General features: G+C 39.7%; 3 protein-coding genes across 3 annotated transcripts in view; 1 reads left to right on the top strand and 2 right to left on the bottom strand.

The window, feature by feature from the left end:
- The window catches only part of LOC150009946 (cytochrome P450 2C19-like), a 49291-nt gene extending 46281 nt beyond the window's left edge, over positions 1–3010 (top strand). The window contains exons 8-9 of the mRNA XM_090277934.1: positions 1623–1764; positions 2500–3010. Of these exons, the coding sequence (XP_090134060.1) occupies positions 1623–1764; positions 2500–2681 (324 nt within the window). The 3' untranslated portion in view covers positions 2682–3010. The remainder of the gene's footprint in view (positions 1–1622; positions 1765–2499) is intronic.
- A 2036-nt stretch (positions 3011–5046) lies between these two features.
- LOC150009945 (cytochrome P450 2C31-like) lies at positions 5047–9329 on the bottom strand. Its single transcript, XM_090279401.1, has 4 exons — positions 9315–9329; positions 8911–9052; positions 6073–6260; positions 5047–5244 (listed from the first exon to the last, which is right to left on the bottom strand). The coding sequence occupies exons 1-4, from the start codon at positions 9327–9329 to the stop codon at positions 5062–5064; spliced, it is 528 nt and encodes a 175-aa protein (XP_090135527.1). The 3' UTR covers positions 5047–5061.
- A 14650-nt stretch (positions 9330–23979) lies between these two features.
- PDLIM1 (PDZ and LIM domain 1) overlaps positions 23980–24684 on the bottom strand; it is a 39676-nt gene continuing 38971 nt past the window's right edge. Inside the window, exon 7 of the mRNA XM_090277933.1 lies at positions 23980–24515. Coding sequence (XP_090134059.1) covers positions 24329–24515 — 187 coding nt within the window. The 3' untranslated portion in view covers positions 23980–24328. The remainder of the gene's footprint in view (positions 24516–24684) is intronic.

The following is a 24684-nucleotide window of genomic DNA, read 5'->3' as shown; positions in this document are numbered from 1 at the left end:
TTCATACTCAAGAGTTATCATTGATACAATATTATCTAATGTATAGCCTATACTTAAATTTCCACCATTTTTCTAGAATATCTTTTATAGTTTTTCATTCTTGGCACTTTAGTACCCAGGCAAGGAAGAAAAATATAATTCAGTTATCTTTTCCCTTTAGTCTCCTGTTATCTATTCCCTTTGTTCTGTTTCTTTTCTTTCAGTACGTTTAACTTTGTGAAGAGACCAGGCCAGTAGTCATGGAAAGTATTCCTCAGGCTGGTTTTGTGCGACTGTTTTCTAGAGATTAGATTCCAGTTACAGTTTTGGCAAGAGACTTACATAGGTGCTCTATGTGTCCCACTGGAATTCATTGTGAGGGGTGGATTGGGCACATAACGTCATTTATCCCATTACCGGCTATGCTATGTTCCTCACCTAGTAAAGTGTCTGCCAGATCTCTCCACGGCAGAGGTTCTGTTTTTTACATTTAATTACTAAAAATCTATAGCATAGTACTTTAGGACTTCAAGAATATCATGCTTCCCAAATATCCACCCAAAAGTTTTAGCATTAATTGGTAAAACTTGACTGAATTAATAATCCTAAACTGAGTTACTACAAAGTGATTTTTTTTCTAGTTTTAACATTCTTTTGTGTTTGTAAGCTAGAATTAGTCTATAATGAAATCTACCCTATATTTGTTATTTTATTTTATATATATATATATAATATTTATATATTTTTACATTTATTTTTAAAAATTTGTATTATATTACTAGTAGACATAGAATATTATATTAGTGTCAGGTGTATAATAGTAATTCAACATTTTTTTAAATTTTATTTTTAAATTACGGTTTACATTCTATTTTAGTTTGTATTAGTTTCAGTTGTATAGCATAGTGGTTGTATAATCATATACTCCACAATGTGTTCCCCACAATAATTCTAGTACCCACATGGCATCTTATATAGTTATTACAATATTATTGACTGAAGTCCCTATGCTGTGCTTTACAGCCCTGTGACAATTCAACATTTACTATCTTATGATGTGCTCACCATACTAAATCTAGCAACCATCTGTCACCATGCAAAGCTATCACACTATTATTGATTATATTGCTCTTCACCTTTTTTATTTATCCCTCTACCTTCTCCCCTCTGGCAACCAACAGTTTGTTCTTCATTTCTATGTTTTTAAATTAAGACAAACAATCTACATGTCAATGATAACACTTAGTTGTTACTGTACTTACTGTTATTATCACAGAAGACATTTTTCAAACTCCAACAGAGACTTTTATTTTAAGCCATAATCCACATAGATGAGTGAAGACTGAAGTGTAAAATAAAGTAGCTGGCGGGGGGTGTCTAAACATGGTGATAAGCAGAATGGATTCAGAAGGTTGGATATCCTAGGACTCATGTACTCAAATACTATTGGAATTTACTATGTCTTCAAATACTATTGGAATTTACTTTAGCAATATCACTGCCACTGGTCTCTGGCTCAAAATCACTACCCTTCTTTGGACCTAAGATTCCTCATCTATAGATCATGAAATTGGACTGACTTGCAACCTTTCTTCCAGCTCCATGACTTTTTCATAACTCAATTTATCTTCTGTTCTTTCCAGGGCACAAGCATAGTAACATCTCTGACTTCTGTGCTGCATGATGACAGAGAATTCCCCAACCCAGAGAAGTTTGACCCTGGCCACTTCCTAGATGAGAGAGGCAACTTTAAGAAGAGTGACTACTTTATGCCTTTCTCAGCAGGTAACGCAAATGTATTTTATTCCGTACATCAGAGGACAGTATACATTTAGGGGATCAGTTGTAACTTGTATAGACCCACTCTGGGACTGGTAGAATTGCCCTTTGTCCATGACCAGAGGCCCCACTTCAAATACCCACACACTTTCTTTCCTCATGTAGAGCCTCACTATTAGGTCAGATCACTGGTGCTTTGGAGAGTTGACTCAGTTCTTCCAAATCAGAAATAAATTGGAGCTTGGTACTGAAACTGCAAGAGAAGTGCATGTATCCCAACCAAAAAGAACAGTGTTATATAGAACTTGAAACTTCAGGGTGTATTGGAGATTGGTGAAGAGTAGGTATACTTAGAGCAAAACCAGAGGCTGTGAAGAATGAGAAGAAAGATCATGAAACATCAGACTACGAACAGAAGGTATAGCCAATGTATGTAGCATATATTTCTACAAAAATATTGATGGAAACTTGAAAGAAAAGTTATACTGTGAGAACATTTAATGAAATACTTGGCATAGTACTGATACTCAATAAATATTTGTTGAAAGAAAAATACCTGTTAGAATAGTGGATAGGATGTTAGGTTGATAGGATGCATGTCCACACTTCGTCCATCTGTTTGTCCAATTATTCTGCCTTCCATCTACCCATTCATCCATTAATCAAATAATTACTGCACATTCTCTTTCTGGAATCCAGAAAATCAGTGTTCAAGGAGTAACTGCTCTCTGTTATTTTCAGGAAAACGGATGTGTGCAGGAGAGAGCCTGGCCCGCATGGAGGTGTTTTTATTCCTGACCGCCATTTTACAGAAATTTACCTTGAAATCTGTGGTTGACCCAAAGGACATCAACATTACCCCAGTTGTCAATGGGTTTGCTTCTGTGCCGCCTCCTTACCAGCTCTGCTTTGTTCCTGTGTGAAGGAAGAGCAGAACTTCTGGCTGCTGCTCTACTGTTATCTACAACTCAAACAGCTCTGGGAGCTTTGTTTACTTCCTTCTCACTGCACCTCCTTCCCAGGAATGCTTCCTCTGACCTCCCTTCTCACATCTCCCCATTCCCTCCAGTGAACATCCAACTTCTGTTAAAGAGAATTTCCTGAGTTTCACTGTACAGATTTACCTGCTATTCTTTATACTCTGCTACAGTCCATACTCAGATACTCATCTGTAACCTGGGTATGATAATTACTGATGATAAGGTTCAAATGAACCCATGACTGGGAAAGAGATATAAATATTAAATGTTAACACAGGAGTCTCTTGGATATTTGTGTGTCTCTATGGTTATGTCTGTGGTCCGTAGCGGGGGGAGGAGGGGAGCGAGAAAGAGAGAGAGAAAGCGAGAGAGGGAGGGGGAGAGAGAGAGAGAGAGAGAGAGAGAGAGAGAGAGAATCAGATAGATAGGAGAAACAGTGAGGAATCAGGGAATCATTGAGACCAAGGTTTATAAGTACAGTATACTGGCTTGTCTTCTTACGTGTCAATAAACTTTTCTCTTTTAAGGTTCTGCCTACTATAGAGGAGAATTTAATTTAATATCCTTTCTTTGATTGAAATGCTTTCTAGGAAGAGAGAGAGAAGTGAATGGATTCAGCACTTTTCGGTCATGACTCTGGAATTGCAGAGTGGGGAAGAGGAATATTGAGGACTAAAAACATGGAGACTAGAGAAGCTAAAAAAAAAAAGGGTACTTTTTGGTAATCTTTTTTCATCTCCTTAAGAATACAGGTCTCTACTAATATTTTGAACCATTTTAGGGAGGTTTTTTAAAAAATGAGATAGTTTTATGTGTTAGTCAAGTGAGGTTTGAATAGATAAAAAAAAAGAATTTTATAAAACTTTTTTTTCTTTTTTGTTGCTTGGCTTGGGTTTTTATTCTACCTTGTATTCCAAATCACTAAATCGATCCTCTGCTTCGTCTAACCTACTATTTATTCCTCCCAGTGCATTATTTATTCCAGATATTGCCTTCTTTATTTCTGACTGTCCCTTTCTTATTTTATCTATATCTTTTTTCATGCTGTTGAGTATCTATCTGATAAATTCCTTGCCTTCATTCCTCCATTAATTTAGTTCTTTTTCAGGAGAATCCTTTTATTCTTTCATTTGAGGTCTGGATTTTTTTTCTTTCTTTCCATTTTAGCTGGTTCTTTGTATTTGTTTCTATGTATTAAGTAGATCTGCAAAGACTCTAGTGCAGCCCTTAGTCAGATGCTGCTTGTGACTGGCTCTTGGCAACCTGTTTGGAGCTATCAGCAATCTACAGTGTGTGGCTCCCTCTGTTGGACCAATCACATTGCGGTGAGTGGTTTCTTCTGTCTGTTCCTAGGTTATAAGTCTTCTCTCCAGCTAGTGTTCACTGACTATTCAGGATGATTTCCCTATAATTTAGTTGTAATTCCAGATTGGTCCTGGGAAGAGATTAGTGTAGCTTCCACTTACTCCTCTGCCATTTTGGGTATCAATTGGCCAGAGTATTTAATTCTTCAATCCCACCCCCCGCCCCAAGGCAACAGATTAGACAGTGGTTGTATTCCTCTTCCTATAGATTTATCTCCTGTTAAGGCACCCTGAGTCTCCTTGCTAGAGATCTATCTGGGTTCCAGTAACAGCCCCCTTTCCTCATTCCTTCCAACCTAGGATGGTAATGTCTCTCTGATGCTGTTAGCCCCTGAGTACTCTACACACCTTGTGACTTCCCTTGATCTTCCCCACACCTCTGAAAACAGTCTGTGCATTCAACTTTCTTCAATTGACCTTTCTGAGTATACCACCTATTTCTTTCCAGGACCCTGACAAATTAAAGGAAAATACTCAAATGCTACTTCTTACAAGAAAATTTCCCTTATGCTCCACCTACTCTGACTTCTGCCCTTGACCCTCAAAAGGCAGGAGTCAGGAACTCCTCTGTCTGGGCTCCCACAACAGCCCCTCGAAGACCACTTGTCTCTCTGGGGTCCCATTGCCTGTTACTTTGCTTTCCTCTCTCTTAGAGAGAGGAACTGTTTTTCACTCATTTTTTATCCTTGAATCTGACTATGAGACTGCTACATATATATAAAATCCTTAGGAAAGTGTATTGAATGAACTGGCTTCTCAGGGAAGGTGAGAAAAGTCTTAGTGGAACTGGACTTCTAGGAATTGTTAGGAACCTCAGTGTTGGATAATGGGAGGAGAGCTCATCAAGTAGCCTCCATCCAATGAGAAATAAGCTGGACTTTGGGGGTGGTACCTCTGGGCTCATGCAAATGCTAATTTGTCCAGCCCACAGTAGCCTCCATGCACAGCCCTCCTGCATGTCATTTGACCCCTGATGTAGATAAAAATGAAACTTGCTTACCTGCTGAAAAAGGCATGAAGTACTCACTCTTCCTAAAGTTGCCACTTTCATCTAGGAAGTGGCCAGGATCAAATTTATCTGGGTTTGGGAACTCTTTGTCATTGTGCAGGACAGAAGTCAGAGATGTAAATATGGTTGTGCCCTGATACAAAGAGAAACAGACAAACTGGATTATAAGGAAGCTTATGGAGCTTGGAAAAACAAGTCCCTTATCTAATCCTTTTGTCTCACAGATGAGGAGATGGAGGCATTAAAAGGATAATTTATGTACTTCATGTCAAAGAACAAATCAATGGCCAAGCCTACAAGGTCTTAAATCATGGGAGTCCAGGGCACTGCCCATTGACTCCACGGCCATCCTCTTCAGTTTGGAGCCTGACACCAGCACTTGCTTTTCAGAAAACTAAGAATGCTCCATAAAGTGCCTTGTTCTTAATAAATTGCACTACTTAAAAGAGGTGGTGTCACTGAAAATCCAGCTCATTCTCTTTGAAACCAAGTATGAGGTCTTTTTCGGAACTCTACCTGAGTAGCCATATTCTAGAAAACCCCTTATTCCCAACAGAATGAGAAACTGGTAAGTGTCCCCTCCCACTTCAATTGAATTGCTGCATATATTTTTTTCTTGAAAAATTTCACAAGTGAAACAGATAGTTGAGGAGGCAAAGGGAGTACAGGATACTGGCTACGTGGTAAGAGTGATAAAACATACACTGGAAAGCAGAGAAGTACAGCAGCCTGGGCTAATGGACAGGCAGACTGAACGGAAAATCCTGTGGGTATCTAAGCAGTATTATATTTAGAAAACTGTGTCAACAAACTAGAAGGAAAGGAGCATGTAGTCAGAGGGTGAGGTGCCTGAGTTATGAATGTGCAATTCCTGTGGGAAGTTAGGCAACCTGTAATTCTACCACAGTGGTAGTTGAACTCTGATGTTCCTATGGAGGAATTTAGATGAAACATCTCTCACCTTCGGAATCAAGTAGTCTCGGAACTTAATGTTCTGGCTCACCACGTGGGGCAGGTTGTTGGGGACTAGGTCAATGTATCTCTGGATCTCATGCACCACAGCATCCGTGTAGGGCATGCGGCTCCTGTCCTGCATGCAGGGGCTCCGGTCTCTGCCAACCACATGGTCAATCTCTTTCTGGCCCTTAGCTGGCAAGGTAGGAATCAGAACTCGTGTGAAATGAAAGGCAGGTGAAGGGTGGTACAGTCATCAGTGTTGCCTGCCAACTGCTATCTTGATGTTATCCCATTAGTCATCTGTGATCTTACCTGCCACCTCTGGGTGTTTCAGCAGGACCAGGAATCCATATTTCAGGGTGGAGCTTGTTGTCTCTGTTCCCACACTAAACACATCCCATATGGTGTTGATCAAGTGGTCCAATGGAAAAGAGTTGTGAAATGGAAAAGACTTTTGAAATTATCTTAATTTTGGTTACATTGTGATGGGGGATGGGGAGACGGGAAAATTACATATGGCTACCTCCATAAGGGAAAAAAAAAGCAGATTTTCAGTTTTTGGGCAAATTGGAGGCTCATTAGAGACTAAAATATATGTAAATGTAAAACAAAATTGTACCATTAAATTCATTTGTCAACTCTAATTCTCTACTTTGTGTATTTTTGTTCGATAGACTCAGAGGTCTGGGCTCTTGAAGGCTCTCTACAAACCATGTGGTTTAACCTCTTGGCGTGTGCAGTTTTTGTTTCAATACATATGTAACTTCCAAGGGGGTAAGAATTACCCAGTGCAGTAAAGGCTTAATAAACAGAACAATTAAATAAGATGTTTACTTGACTCAGCAATAGGAACAAGAAGGAATTTAACATTAATTTAGCATGCAAAATATGATAGACATGCTGCACTATTTATTATATTACTTTATAATTTCTCGAAATAGTTATATGTGTCGGGCATTAGTGTATCTTAAAAATGAGGAAACAGGTCCAGAAAAGTAAACATATTTCTTTTGGGGGGGGGGTTATTGAGGGAAAAAAGGGGAAGAGGGGAGGGGAGAGGCAACTTGTAGACCGACTCAAGGACCCGTAGGAGCAAGGGGAATGGGCAGCAAGGGAATGGGGACAGGGGACAGGGGACTGGGGACTGGGGACTCCCAGTCCTCCTCGTGGGCTCATAGGAGTCCCCAGTAAACATATTTCTTAAGGACATCCAGGTATTCTGTGGTCTCTCTCATTCCCAAACCCACAATCTTAGAAATTGATTACTAAAAATAGATTACTAAAAGTAAGTTGTGTTAGTGAATTATATCTTTCCTTTACCTACAAAGTATATCATACTAATAATACATAGTTTAAGTTAGAATATTCATTAGTTAAAAACAAATGCTTATTAACTTTTCCTTTATGGGGAAGACTATGAAAGTTAGGAATTATTATCATCTCCCTTAGACAGACGAGGGACCGACATACAGAGAGAGGTAGCCATGGGTCTACGGTCGCACAGCTACTTACTAGTAGAGTCAGAATCCAAAGCCACTGTTGTTAGGGCCTGTATCCCATTTTCTCTAATACCAGGTTGCTACTTTGGTCAAATGGGATTTATCTACCACCTGAAGAATATGTCTTTTAATGGAGCAAGTGGAAGTTCTGTGGCTTAATAGCTAAAAAGAAGAAAAGGTTAGGAATTTAGAGGAGTTTTAAACTTCGCCTTCTCAGCTTGAGAGGTTGGAGTTTGGTCTAGAAGAGGGTGATATATGGAGTGATTAAGAACTGCTTATAAAATTATATGCCTAGTAAAATGTCATAGTAAGGGATGATGATGGGAAGAAAAAAATATATAAATGGATATGATGCAAGAAAAAAACCAATGGAAAGTGAAAATGGAAGTGATAGGGAAATAGGACACAAAAAGGGCTTTAAATGTTTGAGAAAGATGTCATATACTATTGATAGTCATAATCAATGTAGGTCTTGTTAGCATTAGTGAAGTGTTTTGGCTGAAAGGATCTGTGTCACATGAAAGAAGCACATCACCATCATATCCCACAGTGTGCGCCCGTGGAGGAATTTTGAGTCTATGCTTCTAAATTGCACCATTTGGAAAGCATTTATAATGGAGGGCAGAGGACTTTACACGAAGTAGAAAAAGATGATGCTGTTGTTACGGAGATAAGCTCATGAAATTTAATAATACTAAAGGTGTCTTGATGTGCTAAAACATGGAAAATGATGATTTATCCTCTTAGATGAAGACTCAATAGAAAAGAGGAGGGAAAATGGGAAAGTTGCACTTGTAAGAGAATCATGTTTATGAGGAAAAACTTGTTTGCTCAGAAGGATATATTTTAAAAGAATTTTTATTTGTATATAATTTTTAAATTTAGAGTGAGTCTCCTTGGTAGAGAACGATTACAATTTTGTTGAGTCATTCTTCAAATTGCAAATGCATTTGAGTAGAAGCATATATTAACAAAAATGTATTTATCTGAACATGGAAGGTATATCAAGTGATACCTTTTCATGGAAAGAAGAGGGCTAATTCTTTTCAGGTCCTAAGACTACCCTGCTTACTCATCTGGTCTGACACAAAACAAGGGCCCTCCATCAGAGCAGAGAGAACAATGACGTCTGCCCTTCAAATCTCTGCTGCTATTTAAATAATCTTTTTTCTCTTTTTGTACTAAAATCTAATTTGAATTTAATTCCTCCAATGATAGTAAGATGTATCAGTGATGGAAAGTTTTCATGTACATCATGTAGGCAGGTGAGGGGTGGTATAGTCATCAGTGTTGCCTGCCAACTGCTACCTCGATGTTATGCCGCCCATCATCTGTGATCTTACCTGTGACCTCTGGGTGCTTCAGCAGGAGCAGGAGTCCATATTTCAAGGTGGAGCTTGTTGTCTCTGTTCCTGCACTAAAAATATCCCATATGGTGTTGATCAACTGGTCCTTGGTAAATACAGACTGTGGATTGTGCTTCTCCTAGTAATGATGTATTAGAATTGATAAACAAAAGAGCCTTAGAGATACCATAACATAACTCAATATAATATCATCATTTGCTTAACTTGCTTATTTGACAAATTAAGTCAGACATGAGAGAGTGTAATGGATGAAGGTAAAGTTAAAATAAAATCAGAGTTACAAACTTTCAATCAGCTCTTTCCGATTCCTCACTTTCTCATCCATGAGAGCCAGTCCGTTCTTTCAAACATAATTTTTATCAGACCATCATGCTACTCACTGTCAGTTCTAGCATCTCTTGTGTACTTCATCACATCTTAATTTCTCATTCAAGCCTCCAGAACCACCCACCCCCTAATAGCATCACTAATCCCAATGTCAGCAGTCATTACACCCATGATACTTCCTCAGTTACAATCAAGACAATTTCTTTAAGGGTTCCACACACTCAATCATCATTCTCTAGAACTATTTTGTCACCTCTGTTCATCTAAGCCACAGTTTCCTCTACAAAGTACACAGTGAACACTGGGCTGTAGATTCTGCTAGCTAAGAAAGGAACAGGAGTCGCAAGAAGCATGAGTATTTCAAAACTTAAAATGTAGATAAGTGAGGGAAATATTTTTAATCTTACTGAAGAGATGTTTTAATATTCACTCACCCATCACAATAGATTTCATCTTCTAGACCCTGTAGTTTAATAAAAAACCACTTACTTAAATGGTTATAATTATTATAATATTCATAATATTGCTATTATTATCACATCAAAAGTTATCCTTTATTCAGCTTCTACCTGTGACTGTCATAATTTTATTCATGCTATTTTATTAATTTCTTTCTGCCAAACCTCTCTAATTGCTCCAAATTTCTCCTTCCTTCCTATAGTTACAATTAATAATATTTCTACTGTTTAGGGGAATTTTTGCTATCTTGCCCCAGGTGCAGAAAAATAATTGCCCCATTCTTTACATCTCTACATTACCTATTCTCTACATCTTTTCTTTGCACCAGAAATACATGTCCTATTATGATAAAGGACATGGCAGCTTCATCACAGACCTTTCCCAGCTTCCCTGTGTGGCCATGTGACTAAGCTTCCATGAGCTGATGTTACCAGATGTGATGTGTGCAAATCCTACACTGTTGCAGAAATGGTCACAACATGCTCTCTGTTTCTCCTCCTATCATGGGTTGAGATGAACGAAGTGCAGATGGCCCCACTGTGACCATAACAATGAAAACAGTAGCCTAGGGCGCAAAGGATGGTAAACAACAAGATTGAGAAAAACTGATTGTCTGAATAACCTCATAGAAGAAAGGCAGCCCACCAGCAATCATCTCTATATTATATGGAAGATAGAAATAAACTCTTCATTTCTTTAAGCCATTGCATTATTGGAGTCCTTCTCTTATGGCAGCTCATTCAGTATACTCACTGATATAGGACTTAAACTGTTTCCAACCATCCAATGTCTGAGTCCTTCTGCTACCTTACAATTCATTTTCTATACACAATTCATTCTCTGATTCATTCTGCACAGTGATTTTTTCACAAGGCAAATGTTAACATGACAGTCCTTTAAGCATCTTCAAGTCATCACATTGTTCTTATGCTGAAGATCAATATTTTTTAAATCCTTGTTAAGACCCGCATCCTCTGGTCTCTGTTGACCTGCCTCTTCAATCTCATCTCATGCCATGTTTTTACTTATGCTCTGGACTACAACCAAATCAGTCCCTTTTCAAAGACTCTAACTAGTTCTTTGCCAGATTGGAAAAGCCTGGGACAAATTTTTATCTGGCTTTTGTCTAGTTAATGCCTAGTCATTATTTAGATTTCAGCTCCAAATTAAATTCCTCAGAGAACACTTTACTGATTGCTTCTCCCTCCCCTAGTCCTCTAAGCTCCATGGCCTCTGTCCACTGGGTCCCTGTCACATGGTTTGTCATCATACACTTATTTGCATTATTATACCATAAATACATGCCTACCCTCTACATAGTAGAGTCCATAATGCTAGGGTCTTTTCTTTTTTTGTTCACCTTTGAAAATTCCCAGCACAACTAAAAAAGACTAAAATCTTACCATTTGCAAGAACATGATAGACCTAGAGGGTATTACGCTAAGTGAAATAAGTCAGTCAGAGAAAGACGAATACTGCAAGATTTCACGTAGATGTGGAATCTAAAGAACAAAGTAAACAAACAAGCTTGAAACAGACTTATAGACTCTGGGACTGGACTGGTGATTGCCAGAGGGGATGGGGTTTAGGGGACTGGGTGGAAGAGGTGAAGTTAGTGAGGTAGAGGTGAAGTTTGTCGGTAGTGACAAATTAGTAACTGCATGTAAAGTACTGCATAGGGAACACAGTCAATAATATTGTAATAACTATGTATGGTACCAGGTGGGTACTGAAAATGTCAGGGTGAACACTTTGTAAAGTATATGATTGTAAAACCACTATGCTGTACACCTGAAACCAATACAAAATAATACTGAAAAAATCCCTAGCACCTAACATCATGCTTAATACAATGTAGGTATTCAATAACTTGTTGAATATTTGATATACTAATAACTTGTACAAGACATGGAAATTGAAGCTCAGAGAGATTTTAAAATGTTGCCCAAAGCTGTAAGTTAGCAAATGGATGCGCTGGGGGCCGACACAGTCTCCTCAAATCCTGAACCCAAACCACAGGAAGACGGAGCTTCCAGGGGCTGAGCTCTGGTAACTAGCTGTCTCAGGGACGACAGATTGCAGATAATCTTCTCAAGATTTAGAGAGCTATTGCTGTATAAATGGCTAAGGGTTGAGCAGTTTTTTACTCACTGAGTAAATATAATAGAAACTATTAAAGTTCTTTCACCTTCAGTTATTTCCTTAACTTCACGTTAGTGTGCTTTTAGGAAAATCTAGTGTTGTAACTCTATAAGTCAATAAATCTTTTTTAATTGAAAGTATTTCATTGTTATTAGAGTTAACCAAAGATTAATTACTAGAAAGAACACATAGGTCACACTATGAACAGAGAATTCCTACTTTTGGCAATTGTAACAATCACCTTGTAGTTCTCATTCCCTTTTGGCCACCTTCTAGCTGTACTCCACTTAAAATCATGTCTGGCAGAAAAGGACAAGGACCATATGATTTCACTCATGTGTGGGATATAAAACAGAAAGCAACAAACGAATAAAAAAACAAACTCATAGACACAAACAGTATGGCAGTTACCAAAGGCAAGGAGGTTTGAGGGGAGGAGAAAGAAGAGAAAGAGGGTGAGATATATGGTGACGAAGGACACTAGACTTTGCGTGGTGAGTCCACAATTCAATATACAGGTGATATGTTATAGGTCTGTATGCCTGAAATTCGTTAAATGTTATTAATCAGTGTTATGCCAGTAAACTTAATTAAACTTAAAAAATAAAATTTTATCTGGGTGTCCAATGGACACTTTCCTTTCAAACTACTTATTTAAAGCGTGGTGTCTGGAACCATACTTAGACATAGGGCTGTCTTATTTACTCATTGCAAACAATTGGAAGAAAATTAATCATATTTAACCTTGCTCATGGATTCATTGATATTCTTAGTATTTATCTGTAGAATATTTCCAATGATTGGGAGAGGAGTGGGGTCAGGTGGCAGCTTCCCTTGGACATAGCTTCAGTTCCATAGGAAAAGGAGAATCAAACAAGAAAGACAAATCACCAAGACTTTGAAGAGATCTATTGATATGCTTTACATAAGTGTAATTGAAAGTTTATAACCCAAAGGTTTTATAAATAATAAGTGCAAACTGATCTCCCAACGTGCAATAAATCTGTGAAATTTTGGGTATTGTTTTATCTTCAGTGTACTTTGGCCTGCTGATAGAGAGTTGGACAAAAAAAACAAACAAAAAACCAAATTCATGGATACAGACAACAGGATTGTGGTTACCAGAGGGGAAGGGGAGCATGGGGAGGACAAGGAAGGTAAAGGGGGTCAAATATATGATGACGGAAGGAGACTAGACTTTGGGTGAACACACAATAGAATATATAGATGTTGTATTATTTTAAAGTTGTATACCTGAAATTTATATAGGTTATTAACCAATGTACCCAATAAATTTGATTCTTTAAAAACTAACCTTTCCCCGGCCAGGTAACTGAGTTGATTAGAGTATCTTCCTTACATGCCAAGGTTGCAGGTGGATTTCCGGTCAGGGCACATACAAGAATCAACCAATGAATGCATAAGTGGCTGGAACAACGAATCAAAGTTCTCTCTCTCTCCCTCCCCCACCCTCCTCCCCCCCTCCCCCCCTTCCTCCCTCCCTCCTTTCCTGTCTCTCTAAAATCAATAAATTTTAAAAAAATTTTAAGTAACTTAAATTTTCAGTGGAATTTCCAACTAAAAATTAACTTTCACTTCTTCACAGATGGCTATATTTTAATAGTGTACTTGAAAGCTAACAAGTTTTCAAAGGCCTAAAAGTCACAATTTTGACAATTTATGAAAAAGAATATCTCACATCAACATTAATTTTCATATGTGCAGAAGAAAAAATCACTCTCCTAGTGCTCTGTCCAGAAAATCCAGGGAAAGGCCAGAATTAAAGACAGAGAGAAGAGTTAACAAAGAAGGTCATCTTGGAGTAGATAGCCCAACTATCTTGGCAGAGCCCTTTTTGATAAGTTAGGAGTTCTAACACCACTTATTCTCAAAGGAGATGCTGAGTCAACACAGATATCTCCTAGTTTTTAAAGGGTAAAAAGTGGAATTTGAACCTGGGACATCTAACACATTACATATGCCAATTATAATTTAAGAAAAGAAGAGCCCTGGCCAATGTGGCTCAGTTGGTTGGGCATCATCCCACAAACCAAAAGGCCACCAGTTCAATTCTTGGTTGGGGCACATGCCTAGGTTGCTGGTTTGGCCCCAGTCTGGCCACATAAGAAAAAGCAACCAATTAACATTTCTCTCTTACATCAATATTTCTCTCTTCTCTTTTTCCCTCCCTTCTCCTTTCTCTAAAATCAATGAACATGACCTAGAGTGAGGATAAGAAAACAAGAAGGAGAATAAATGAGTGCTGATACAACAGTAGCCCAAGGGAAAGAATCCCCATCTTAGGAACCATGGCGATGGGGACACAACACAGGACTTCCAATGCTATAGTCTTCTACACAGCAGGTGCTCAGTCCTGCAGCAGGAAGAGTCAAGCTCAGAGGAAGTCAGCTGGGAGTTCCTGAGAGACAAGAGTGTCCCTCCATAGCTTCTGTAGAGGCAGAGAAGCAAGTCTAATAGGTAGTCACCTGGTATCTGAGCTTAAGTTGGAGGGTGGGGAACTAACTATAAATACATTAAAAATACCTCAGTCTGGAGAGACCACCATACCCAGATTCCACAGACAAGAACATAATATATTTAGATCACCATCTAATAAAATTAAAATTCCACTTTATATCACATAAAAGACCTTCTTTAAAAAGTCTTCTGTAAAACCACTATTAGATTTTTATATAAAGTGCCTAGAATCTTAAAGTGCTTTTTTAAAAGAAAATGAATTGCTTTCTTTAATTCAAAAAGAATAATTCTTTTTACTTGCAGATTTCTGTGAAGTTTATGAAGTACTTTTGTGAAAATCTTTTTTGAATCTCATAATCAATCCATGGGACAGGTATTTTTTATTCATTTTACAGAGGAAAATTAGAATCAGAACTGAAGAAATTCACCCAAATTTCCACTTCTAAGGCAGGGTAAGAACCCCAGCTCTGGTTTTATAACTTGTGAACCCTGCACTGGAAAGTATTTCAATTTAATTACGTTTCACAAATATTTGTTGAGTAATTATTACGTATCTTGCAATCTCACTTTTGCAACAAATATTTGATTTAAAATTAAACTGCTATTGATAATGATTTCACCATTGATAAATAAAAATAAAAATGAGAGTTCAGAAAAGTTTACCTCCCCCCAAAAATTCCTTTTGTAATCTTTAGAACTTAAGAAATCTTGGGTTCAAAGATTCAAAGAACTTTATTTCAAAGAAGTACAGTCATTAGCTGTCCAATCTTACATCTGATGTACATTGCCTCAAGACATTTTTAGTCCTGGGAGAATAGCAAATTAAAATATACATACATTTTTTAATTCTGTCTTTTTCTCACTCTTTTCAGAGCAATTGCTTGTCTTAAGAAAATTGCATCTTAGCTCTGTCTATGCAACCTTTCTGGGAGTTCATATGCTTGGCTATTTTTCTCTTCTTAGAAGGAAGAAAATGTAGGAACAATTGAGCTGAAATAGATCTTAGAAGTCATCTAATAAAATTCCTTACTTATTTTTAAAAATATTTTATTTATTTATTTTTAGAGAGAGGGGAAGAGAGGGAGAAAGAGAGGGAGAGAAACATCAATGTGTGGTTGCCTCTCGCACACTCCCAACTGGAGACCTGGCCCACAACTCATCATGTGCCCTGACTGGGAATTGAACTGGTGACCCTTTGGTTTGCAGACCAGTGTTCAATCTGCTGAGCCACACCAGATAGGGCCTTACTTCCTTATTTTAAGAGCAATGTAATAATGGCGCAGAGAGGAAAAGAGTTTTGCATTTAGTCAAACAGTGAGTTAATATCAGAGATGAACAATCTTTGTTTCCTTAAATATAAGATTTTTTAATCACCTAAATCTAAAGTAAAATTTTAAAAGATTTTAATTTACTTATATTCAGAGAGAAGGGAAGGTCAAGATAAAGAGAGGGACAGAAACATCAATGTGTGAGAGAGAAACATTGATCAGTTGCCTCTTACATGCACCCAACTGGAGACCTGGCTGCAAGCTAGGCATGTACCCTGACTGGGTATCAGGCCAGCGACCTTTTGGTTTGCAGGCCAGGGCTCAGTCCACTGAGGCACCCCAGGGACAGCTAAATCTAAAGAAATTTTAAAACATAGTATCAAGTGTAGGAAACATTTTATTTTTAAAGTTTTTATCTATTTATAGGTTTGAGAGAGCTCCAAAGAGATGTCCACTGAAAGAACACTATATCACCAAAAAGTTACCATGCATAAAATCAAGCATGACCTTTCCCTCAAAATTTATTTATTCACTTATTTATTTTAAAGTCGGGTCTTTATTTAAAAATATGACATGACAACTACCTTAAAACTGGAGACAACCAGAACTTCCAGAAAATCGAGCTGCATGGAAGTCCAACAAAAATAGAAAGAAGAAATAATCATCCAGATAGGTAGCAGGGGCAGAGCCAGGGGGGAGAGGACACAGTGTGGTGTCAGCAACAGCAACAGTGGCTGTGGCTGATGTGCAGAAAGCACAACCACACATTTAAAAAAGTGGGGAGGAACATCTGGAGAGCCCTCCCAGAACCAGACCAGACCATGCAGTTCATGGTTCCTGCGCCGGAGAAGGTAAAGCCTCATTGCTTCTGACTGTGAAAACCAGTTGCGGTTGCAATGGAGGAAGAAGCTGCTGGTCTCTCAGCAGAGTCCATTTGTTTAGAGGGCCCCCATGGTCCTAGAACACCCACAAGCCCACCCACCCTTGGAACCACAACCAGGGTAACAGCTAGACGGGCGCCAGTCCCATATGGGAAACAGGAGAAGTGCCTAGAAAAGGGGTAGGTGCTGAGCAAGGGGAATTGTTCCCTCTCAGACCCCTCCCCAACCAGAACACCACAATGTGGTGAAATGGGTCACCTGCACTGACAAATACCTAAGGCTACACCCCTTACAACATAACAGATGCAACAGCTCTACCTAAGACACAGAGGCAAACACAGGAGCCTGTCAAGCTGAGGAGACAGAGAAATATGGCCCAAAAGAGGATCAAGATTCCAGTGGGAGAACTAAGCAATGAGGAGACAGCCAACCCAACAGACACAGAGTTCAAAACTCTAGTGATAAAGATGCTCACAGGCTTGACAGATATGCTTGAGCACAGAAAATGCAGAAGGGAAAAAGTAAAGGCTAGACTAAGTGAAACTAAGGAAAATCCAAATGAAATCAATGGTGAATGAAAGAAAACAGGCATTCAAATCAATGATTTGGAACATAAGAAGAAATAAACAGCCAGTACAGAAAGAAGAAACAAGAATTGAAGAAGGATCCAAGGTGGTGGAGAAGTGGAAGCTACACTAACCTCCTCACAGGACCAATCTTGAATTACAACTTAATTGTGGAGAAATCATCTGGAATAACCAGCTGGACACTAACTGGGGAGAAGCCTTATAACCACAGACTGACAGAAAAGGCCGCTTCATCACACCGTGACTGGTAGGACTTGAAGAGATGCGAGATGGCTGGCTGGGCTCCCATGTGTGGCAGCTGAAGGGACGGAGAAACATCTCAGCAGCTAGGGGTTCCCGCTGAGAAGGGTGGGGTCTGAACCCCAAACTCGGCTTCCCAGCCTACAGCAACAGAGCAGGAAGTATAATAGCACCCAGCTGTGAAAAGCAGAAAGCCGCAGGGTTTTTTGCTGGCCTGCGAGAAACGGCTAGAGATAGAGTGCTCTTAAAGGAAAATATATTGGCACCCAGAAATACGGCCAAGATGGAGGCCTAGACAGACATGTTGCGTCTCCCTCCATAGCTAAAAAGGAATACAACTACCTCAAAACTAGAGACAACCAGAAGTTCCAGAAAATTGAGCTGCATGGAAGTCCAGCAAAGATATAAAGAAGAAATACTCATCCAGATAGGTAGGAGGAGCACAGCCAGGGCAGAGAGGACGTGGTGTGGTGGAAGCAGCAGCAGGCTGGTGGAAAGTGCAGTCACACATTTTAAAAAGTCAGGAGGGACACCTGGGAAGCGCTCCCAGCACCAGGCCAGACTGTGCAAGTGCCGGGGAAAAAAAAGTCTCATTGCTTCTGACTGTGAAAACCAGTGGGGGTTGGGGCAGAGGAAGAAACTGCTGGTCTCTCAGCAGAGTCAGTTTGTTTAAAGGGCCCCCACAGTCCTAGAACATTTGCAAACCCACCCACTCTGGGAACGACGGCCAGGGCAGCAGCTAGAGAGGCACCAGTCCCATATGGAAGTAGGAGAAGTGCCTGGAAAAGGGGCAAGTGCTGAGCGAGTGGCATTTTTCTCTCTCAGACCTCTACCCCACACACAGTGCCACAACGTGGTGAAACAGATTGCCCTGTACTGACAAAGACCTAAGGCTCTGCCCCTTAAATGTAACAGGTGTGACAGCTCCACTTAAGACACAGAGGCAAACAAACACAGGAGCCTGTCAAGATGTGGAGACAGAGAAGTATGGCCCAAAATAGGGGATGGATCAAGATTCCGGTGGGAGAACTAAGTGATGAGGAGATAGCCAACCTAAGAGATGAGGAGAGAGCCATCCTAACAGACGCAGACTTCAAGACACTGGTGATAAAGATGCTCACAGGCTTGACAGATATACTTAAGTATGGCAAACGCATAAGGGAAGAAGTAAAGGCTATGCTAAATGAAACGAAGGGAAATCCACACAAAACCAATGGTGAAGGGAAGCAAACCAGGGTTCAAATCAATGATTTGGAACATAAAGAAGAAAAAAACCGCCAACCGGTACAGAATGAGGAAACAAGAATTGGAAAAAAATGGGGAGAGGCTTGGAACCTCTGGGACAACTTTAAATGTGCCAACATCCGAATCATAGGGGTGCCAGAAGGATAAGAAGAAAAGCAAGAAATCAAAAGCTTATGTGAAAAAATAATGAAGGAAAACTTCCCCAATTTGGCAAAGGGAATAGACATACAAGTCCAAGAAGCACAGAGAGTCCCAAAGAAGGTAGACCCAAAGAAGACCACACCACGACACATCATCATCAAAATGCCAAAGGTTAAAGATAAAAAAGACAATCTTAAAAGCAGCAAGAGAAAAGCAGAGAGCTACCTACAAAGGGGTGCCTATAAGACTATCAGCTGATTTCTCAAAAGAAACTTTGCAGGCAAGATGGGACTGGCGAGAAGTCTTCAAAGTGATGAAAAGTAAGGACCTACAACCAAGACTATCCAATCCAGCAAAGCTGTCATTTAGAATGGAAGGGCAGATAAAAGTGCTTCCCACACAAGGTCAATCTAAAGGAGTTCATCATCACCAAACCATTATTATATGAAATGTTAAAGGGACTTATTTAAGAAAAAGATCAAAACTATGAACACTAAAATGACAACAAACTCACAACTATCAACAACTGAATCTAAAAACTAAAAACAAAATCCAACTAAGCAAACCAGAATAGGAACAGAATCATAGGTATGGGGATCATTCGGAGGGTTATCAGCTGGGAGGGGGATGGGGAAGAAATGGGGAAATGGTGCAGGGATTAAGAAGCATAATAGGCAGGTACAAAATAGACATCGGATGTTAATAATAGTACAGGAAAGGGTGAAGCCAAAGAACTTATATGCATGACCCATGGACATGAACTAATTGGGGAGGATTGCTGGAGGGAAGGGGGGTACCAGGTGGAGGGGCAAAGGGAAAAACTGAGAACTGTAACAGCGTAATCAATAAAACATACTTAAAAAAACACACAAAAAAACTGTATGCCTCTCATAAGAAAATCAAGAAAACACAAGATAAGCAACAAGATCTTATTATTTTCCATTTTAACACATATTTATTTGTAAAAATCCAGATATAAATTTTATTCTTTTAGTCTTTCTTTTTTTTACAAAAAAAGGCATATGAAAACCTTTCCCACTGTCATTCCCACCGAGGAATGTTTGTCGGGTTGCCTCCCCCCACCCCCACCCCACTCCCCATAGAGCTTACATGCTTCATTTCAGGACATCTTGCATCCCCAACGCACTTCGGTGCTTTCCAACCCGGGTCGACTTTTGAATTTCAAGATTGAAGTACACAAGGAGAGGGTGGGTGGGTGAGTGGTGGAGAGTGTAGCATGATGCTCCACAGCGTGCAGGACAGGGGTCTAGTAGTAGTAGTAGGTTTCTGTCTCCACCCAGGCCCCAGGGCTTCCTCTGATGAGTTTTCTGACTTCCTCATACACGAAGATGAGAAGAGAGTAGAACGCACAGAACCACCACATAGGTGATACAGCCTCAGGACCACACACATTCCAGGGCAGTAGGAAAGGAAAGCAGCAAGGGCCATCTCTTATAAGAGGCCAAGTATTAAGATCGACAAGCTCTTATTTACCTAACAGAGAGCTGAGGCTGCAACTCAATTCTAGGAGGATGGACTCTTGCTAGATGAAAGATTTTTTTCCCAAGGGAGTGAGAAGAAACTGGATGAATTCTGAATGACTGAATAACCTAGAGGGACAGATAGTCACCTGGAGGAGCCCTAGACATAAAGCTATTCCTCACTGCCAGCCAGTTTCCACCAGACTTTCATCAAGCTCCAGAGAGTATGAGGCCCTGGGGTCTGGGCGGGAAGAAGTTATCTCCCATAGTGTGAAAAGCTGGGGGCCGAGCTGGTAAGGAAAGAAAGACCTTGCAGTTTCACATGCCAGATCCCAAGCCTTGCTGAAAAAAGGAGGTCTAATCCTCCTCTCAAGACAATGAAATTAACTGGTAACTGGAACTAATTGAAACTGAACCCTAATCCCCAAAGAGCCAAACTTGTGATTGGTGCAAAGAGTTTAGCTCTTCACTCTGCCTTATAGAGGAACGGGCATGCCTCTTCAGGGAGAGGAATATTCAGTTTCTACTGTTGTTTTATATAGGGTCTTTAATATGCAATCAAAGTTTATGAGACACATAATGAAGCAAGGGAATATGAGAGATAATCAAGATAAAAATCAATCAGAAGAAACAGACCTACAGATGAAGATGTTGAAATTAGCTGGTTCGATTCCCAGTCAGGACACATGACTCGGTTGCACGTCAGGTCCCCAGTTGGGGGCTCAAGTGAGAGGCAACCACACAGTGATGTTTCTCTCCCTCTCTTTCTCCTTTCCCCTCTCTCTAAAAATAAATGAATAAACAAAACAACAAACAAATAATTTTTTAAAAAATCCTAAGATGTTGAAATTAGTAAGTAAAGACTTAAAAATAGCTACTATAATAATGTAGGAAAATGAGAATAAATGTGGGAAAATAACGAGAATGGATGAAAGGATAAAGAAATTTAGCAGAGAACAAAGACCCTAAAACGAACCAAATGGACACTTTACAATTTAAAATTACAATATTTGGAGTAAAGAATGTGCATTGGATGGGCATAACAGAAGACTGGAAAAAGCAGAAGTAAGTTTCAATAAAAGTTATGCATGGTCCTGGCTGGTGTGTCTCAGTGGATTGAGTGCCGGACGGCAAACCAAAAGGTCACTGGTTTGATTCCTGGTTAGATCACATGCCTGGGTTGTGGGCCACGTCCTCATTTGGGGGCACATGAGAGGCAACCACACATAGATGTTTCTCTCCCTTTCTCCCTCTAAAAATAAATAAAATCTTTAAAAAAAAGTTATGTATGGATCTAAAACAAAACAAAATGGACTCAGAGGCCAAAGGGATGGTTACCAGAAGGGAGGGATCAGGGTGGGGGGATAAGTGAAAAGGGGTAGGAGAATATAGTTAATAATTTTGTCATAAATTTAGAGTGACAGATGATTATCAGAATTAGTGGGGTGATCACACTATAAGGTATAAAAATGTTAAGTCACTGTATTGTACACCTGAAACTAATACAACCAACATAATACTATATGCCAACTATACTTAAATAAAAAAATTAAAAAAATTATACAAATAACAGCAGGGAGAGAAATGAAGGAAAAGAAAGTGCCTCAGTCACTTCTGATACTCCAACAGTCTAATATATGTCTAATTAGCCTTTGAAGGAGAGAAGAAACAAAATGAGGGAAAAAAAATTTTGAAAAAATGTAGTAAATTTTTACAATTGATTTTTTAAAACTACATAAGATTATATATTGCAAATACATATCAATAGCCCTGGCTCATGTGGGTCAGTGGGTTGAGCATTGTCCCACAGAGCAAAAGGTTGCTCATTCGATTCCAGGTCAGGGCACATGCCTGGGTTGTGGGCTCGGTCCCTGGTCGGGCTGCGTACACGACAACCTATTGATGTCTCTCTCAAATTGATGTTTCTCTCCCTCTCTTTCTCTCTTCCTCTCTCTCTAAAAATAAATAAATAAAATCTTTAAAAATAAATATTTTGTAATATATATTCCCCAACAGTCAACAGAATTGCCATATTGTAGTCTAATTACTCCTGAGTTATGATAAAGTCAGTATTCTAGAAAACTTACCTCCAACAATGTGGTGCACAGAACAGAAGCATCGGCATCACTTGCTGGAAATGCAGAATCTCAGACCTTGCTGAGACCTAATAATGAATCAGAATCTACATCTTAACAGAGTCCACAGGTGATTCCCATGTGCATTAAAATATAAGAAACAAGGAGACTCCAACGGGCCCTCGAGGTTGACCAGAAGTTTCCCTCTTACCTCTAACCCCTTTTCCTCCCTTCCCTCAATAAAACTGATGTAAAATCCTTAAAAAAATAAAAATAATTAGTAAAATAAAATAAAAGAAACAAACTTCTAGGATTATAAATTCCTTTTATAATCAGGGCTGTTTAATCTGGCCATGGGGAAAATTTAGAATTACTAGATCCTAATCATTATTCCTAAAACAAAAGATTATTAGGACTCCAATTTATCCCCCCAAACCAGATGCCTTTCCACAAAGGAATGTTTAATTTTTGCAAATATCTTTTATAAATCATATGTCTAAAAAATACTCTTGCTTTCTATCCAATGCCTCTATTCATGAAAGCCAGTGCTAAACACCTCCAGTGACATAACAAAGTTGTGACTGGATGCCACCCAAACCAATATTTTCCTAATCCTGGACAGGGGTCAAGACACCTCTCTCCTTTTAGGCTGTCACCCAGTCCTTCCCCGGCTCTGGAGGAAGGGCATGCTCCTGAGCTCCTTCAACCTGCGGAAACTCAGAACAGCTCAGACGTCTGGGGAAAAAGAAATGCTGGTAAAATTTAGATAATGCCTAGCCTTATCATCAATAGAGAATAAAAGTGGAGAAGGAAAACCTTTTCAAAGGCCTTTGCTTTGATTTCCTGAAACTTCAGTTATGCTGTTTTTTAAATAAGCAGTCAAAGAAAGGCATCACCTAAGGAAGGAGTCATCCCTGACTTGGGTAAGGAGACAACTAGAGACCCAGCAGTTGAGAGAAGCAGAAAGAGCCCCCAGGAAGTTCAAGATCATGCAAACCAAAGCCTTAGGTGAACAGTGATGGAAATGCCACTGAGTAGGCAAAATGGATAAGGAGCAAGAACAGGTCCTTGGGTTTGGCTGGAGAAATCAACAAGGTGCCTTCCATACAGCAGTCTTAGTGGAGGATGGGCAAGACTGGGAAGTCAGAGCACAAAGCAATTAGAAGAGATATGGTGGACATATAAGAACAAGGAAACAGAACATGGTACGTAGAAGGGAAGCAAAAACCCATGATGCCTTTGCTTTAAGGTTAAGATGGTGGTGTCCAATACGGTAGTTAGTGGCATATGCTGAAATGATACTTTGGATATATGATGCTAAAAATGTGTTATTAAAATTAATTTTACTGTTTTTTTTCTTTTCAAGGTGACTATTAGAGAGTTTTACATTACATGCGTAGCTTGCAGCCTATTTCTATTGAACAGTGATGAAGCATTCATTTATAGATTAATTCACCAATCATTTGTGGACTATCTCTGCTTGGCGCTGAATAGAGAAAAAACTGAGGATCTTATATTAGGACAAAAGATACAAAGATAATTTGGAGCAAGCTTCAAAGAAATGTAAGAACGGACTCATTTGGATGCCAGATTTCTCATACCTGGAGGAAAAATCTCAGAGAAGTGGGAAACCCAAAATAAGAGGAAAGGTTTCAGAAATCTCATCTGGGTTGGGAGAGGAAATAGGGTACATGGTCAAATGAAAAGGACACCACACTGCCTTAGAGTCTATACATTTATTGAGTAAAAACAAAATCAATAGCAGACATATTAAATTTGGTTTGGTTCAAATTTGGCTGTCCATTTGCAGCAGAGATGAACTAAGATGAAGAGAAGACCCAGTGATGCTGGCAAGGGGACACTGAACAAAACAATCTTCCACTTATTATAAAAGCAGGTATCACGCAGCAGTGCGAGTCAGTTAGCAAAGGTGGGGGACGCAACATTTAATGAGCAGAGATAAAACCAGAGAAAGCAAGAACTTCCAAGAGAGGAGAAGGCCAGAGCATTGAGAGAACAAGTAGCAACAGAGGCTACTTGGAGAAGAGTGCTCCCTGCAGAGCTGCTGCTTCACTTGGGGAACACAGTGACCACATCGTAGCCTTCGGGTGGGGTGACCCGCTCTCGCGCATGCTTTTCACAGTAGATTTGGTCTTCCACAAAGAAATGGCCCTTCTGTTTCAGGTTTGTGCCACAGTCGGTGCACACATAGCACTCAGGGTGGCGGTGATGGTCCCGCAACTTCACAAACACGCCACTGCAGGAGGGAGGGAGGAAAGTGGCTCCATTAATGACAAGCACAGGAAGGTGGCCCATCTGGGCCAGGTGCTCCTGCCAGGAGACCCATCAGAAGGCAGATCAGGGCCTCCCAACTGGCCTCTGTGGATTAAGGGACCTCCCATTCCTGGGGTCCAGAAACATGACTC

Source organism: Furipterus horrens, unplaced genomic scaffold (assembly GCF_987537825.1).
Source record: "Furipterus horrens unplaced genomic scaffold, mFurHor1.1.pri manual_scaffold_5, whole genome shotgun sequence".
In the NCBI taxonomy this organism is placed as follows: Eukaryota; Metazoa; Chordata; class Mammalia; order Chiroptera; family Furipteridae; genus Furipterus; species Furipterus horrens.
This window is presented reverse-complemented; position numbering and strand designations above follow the sequence as displayed.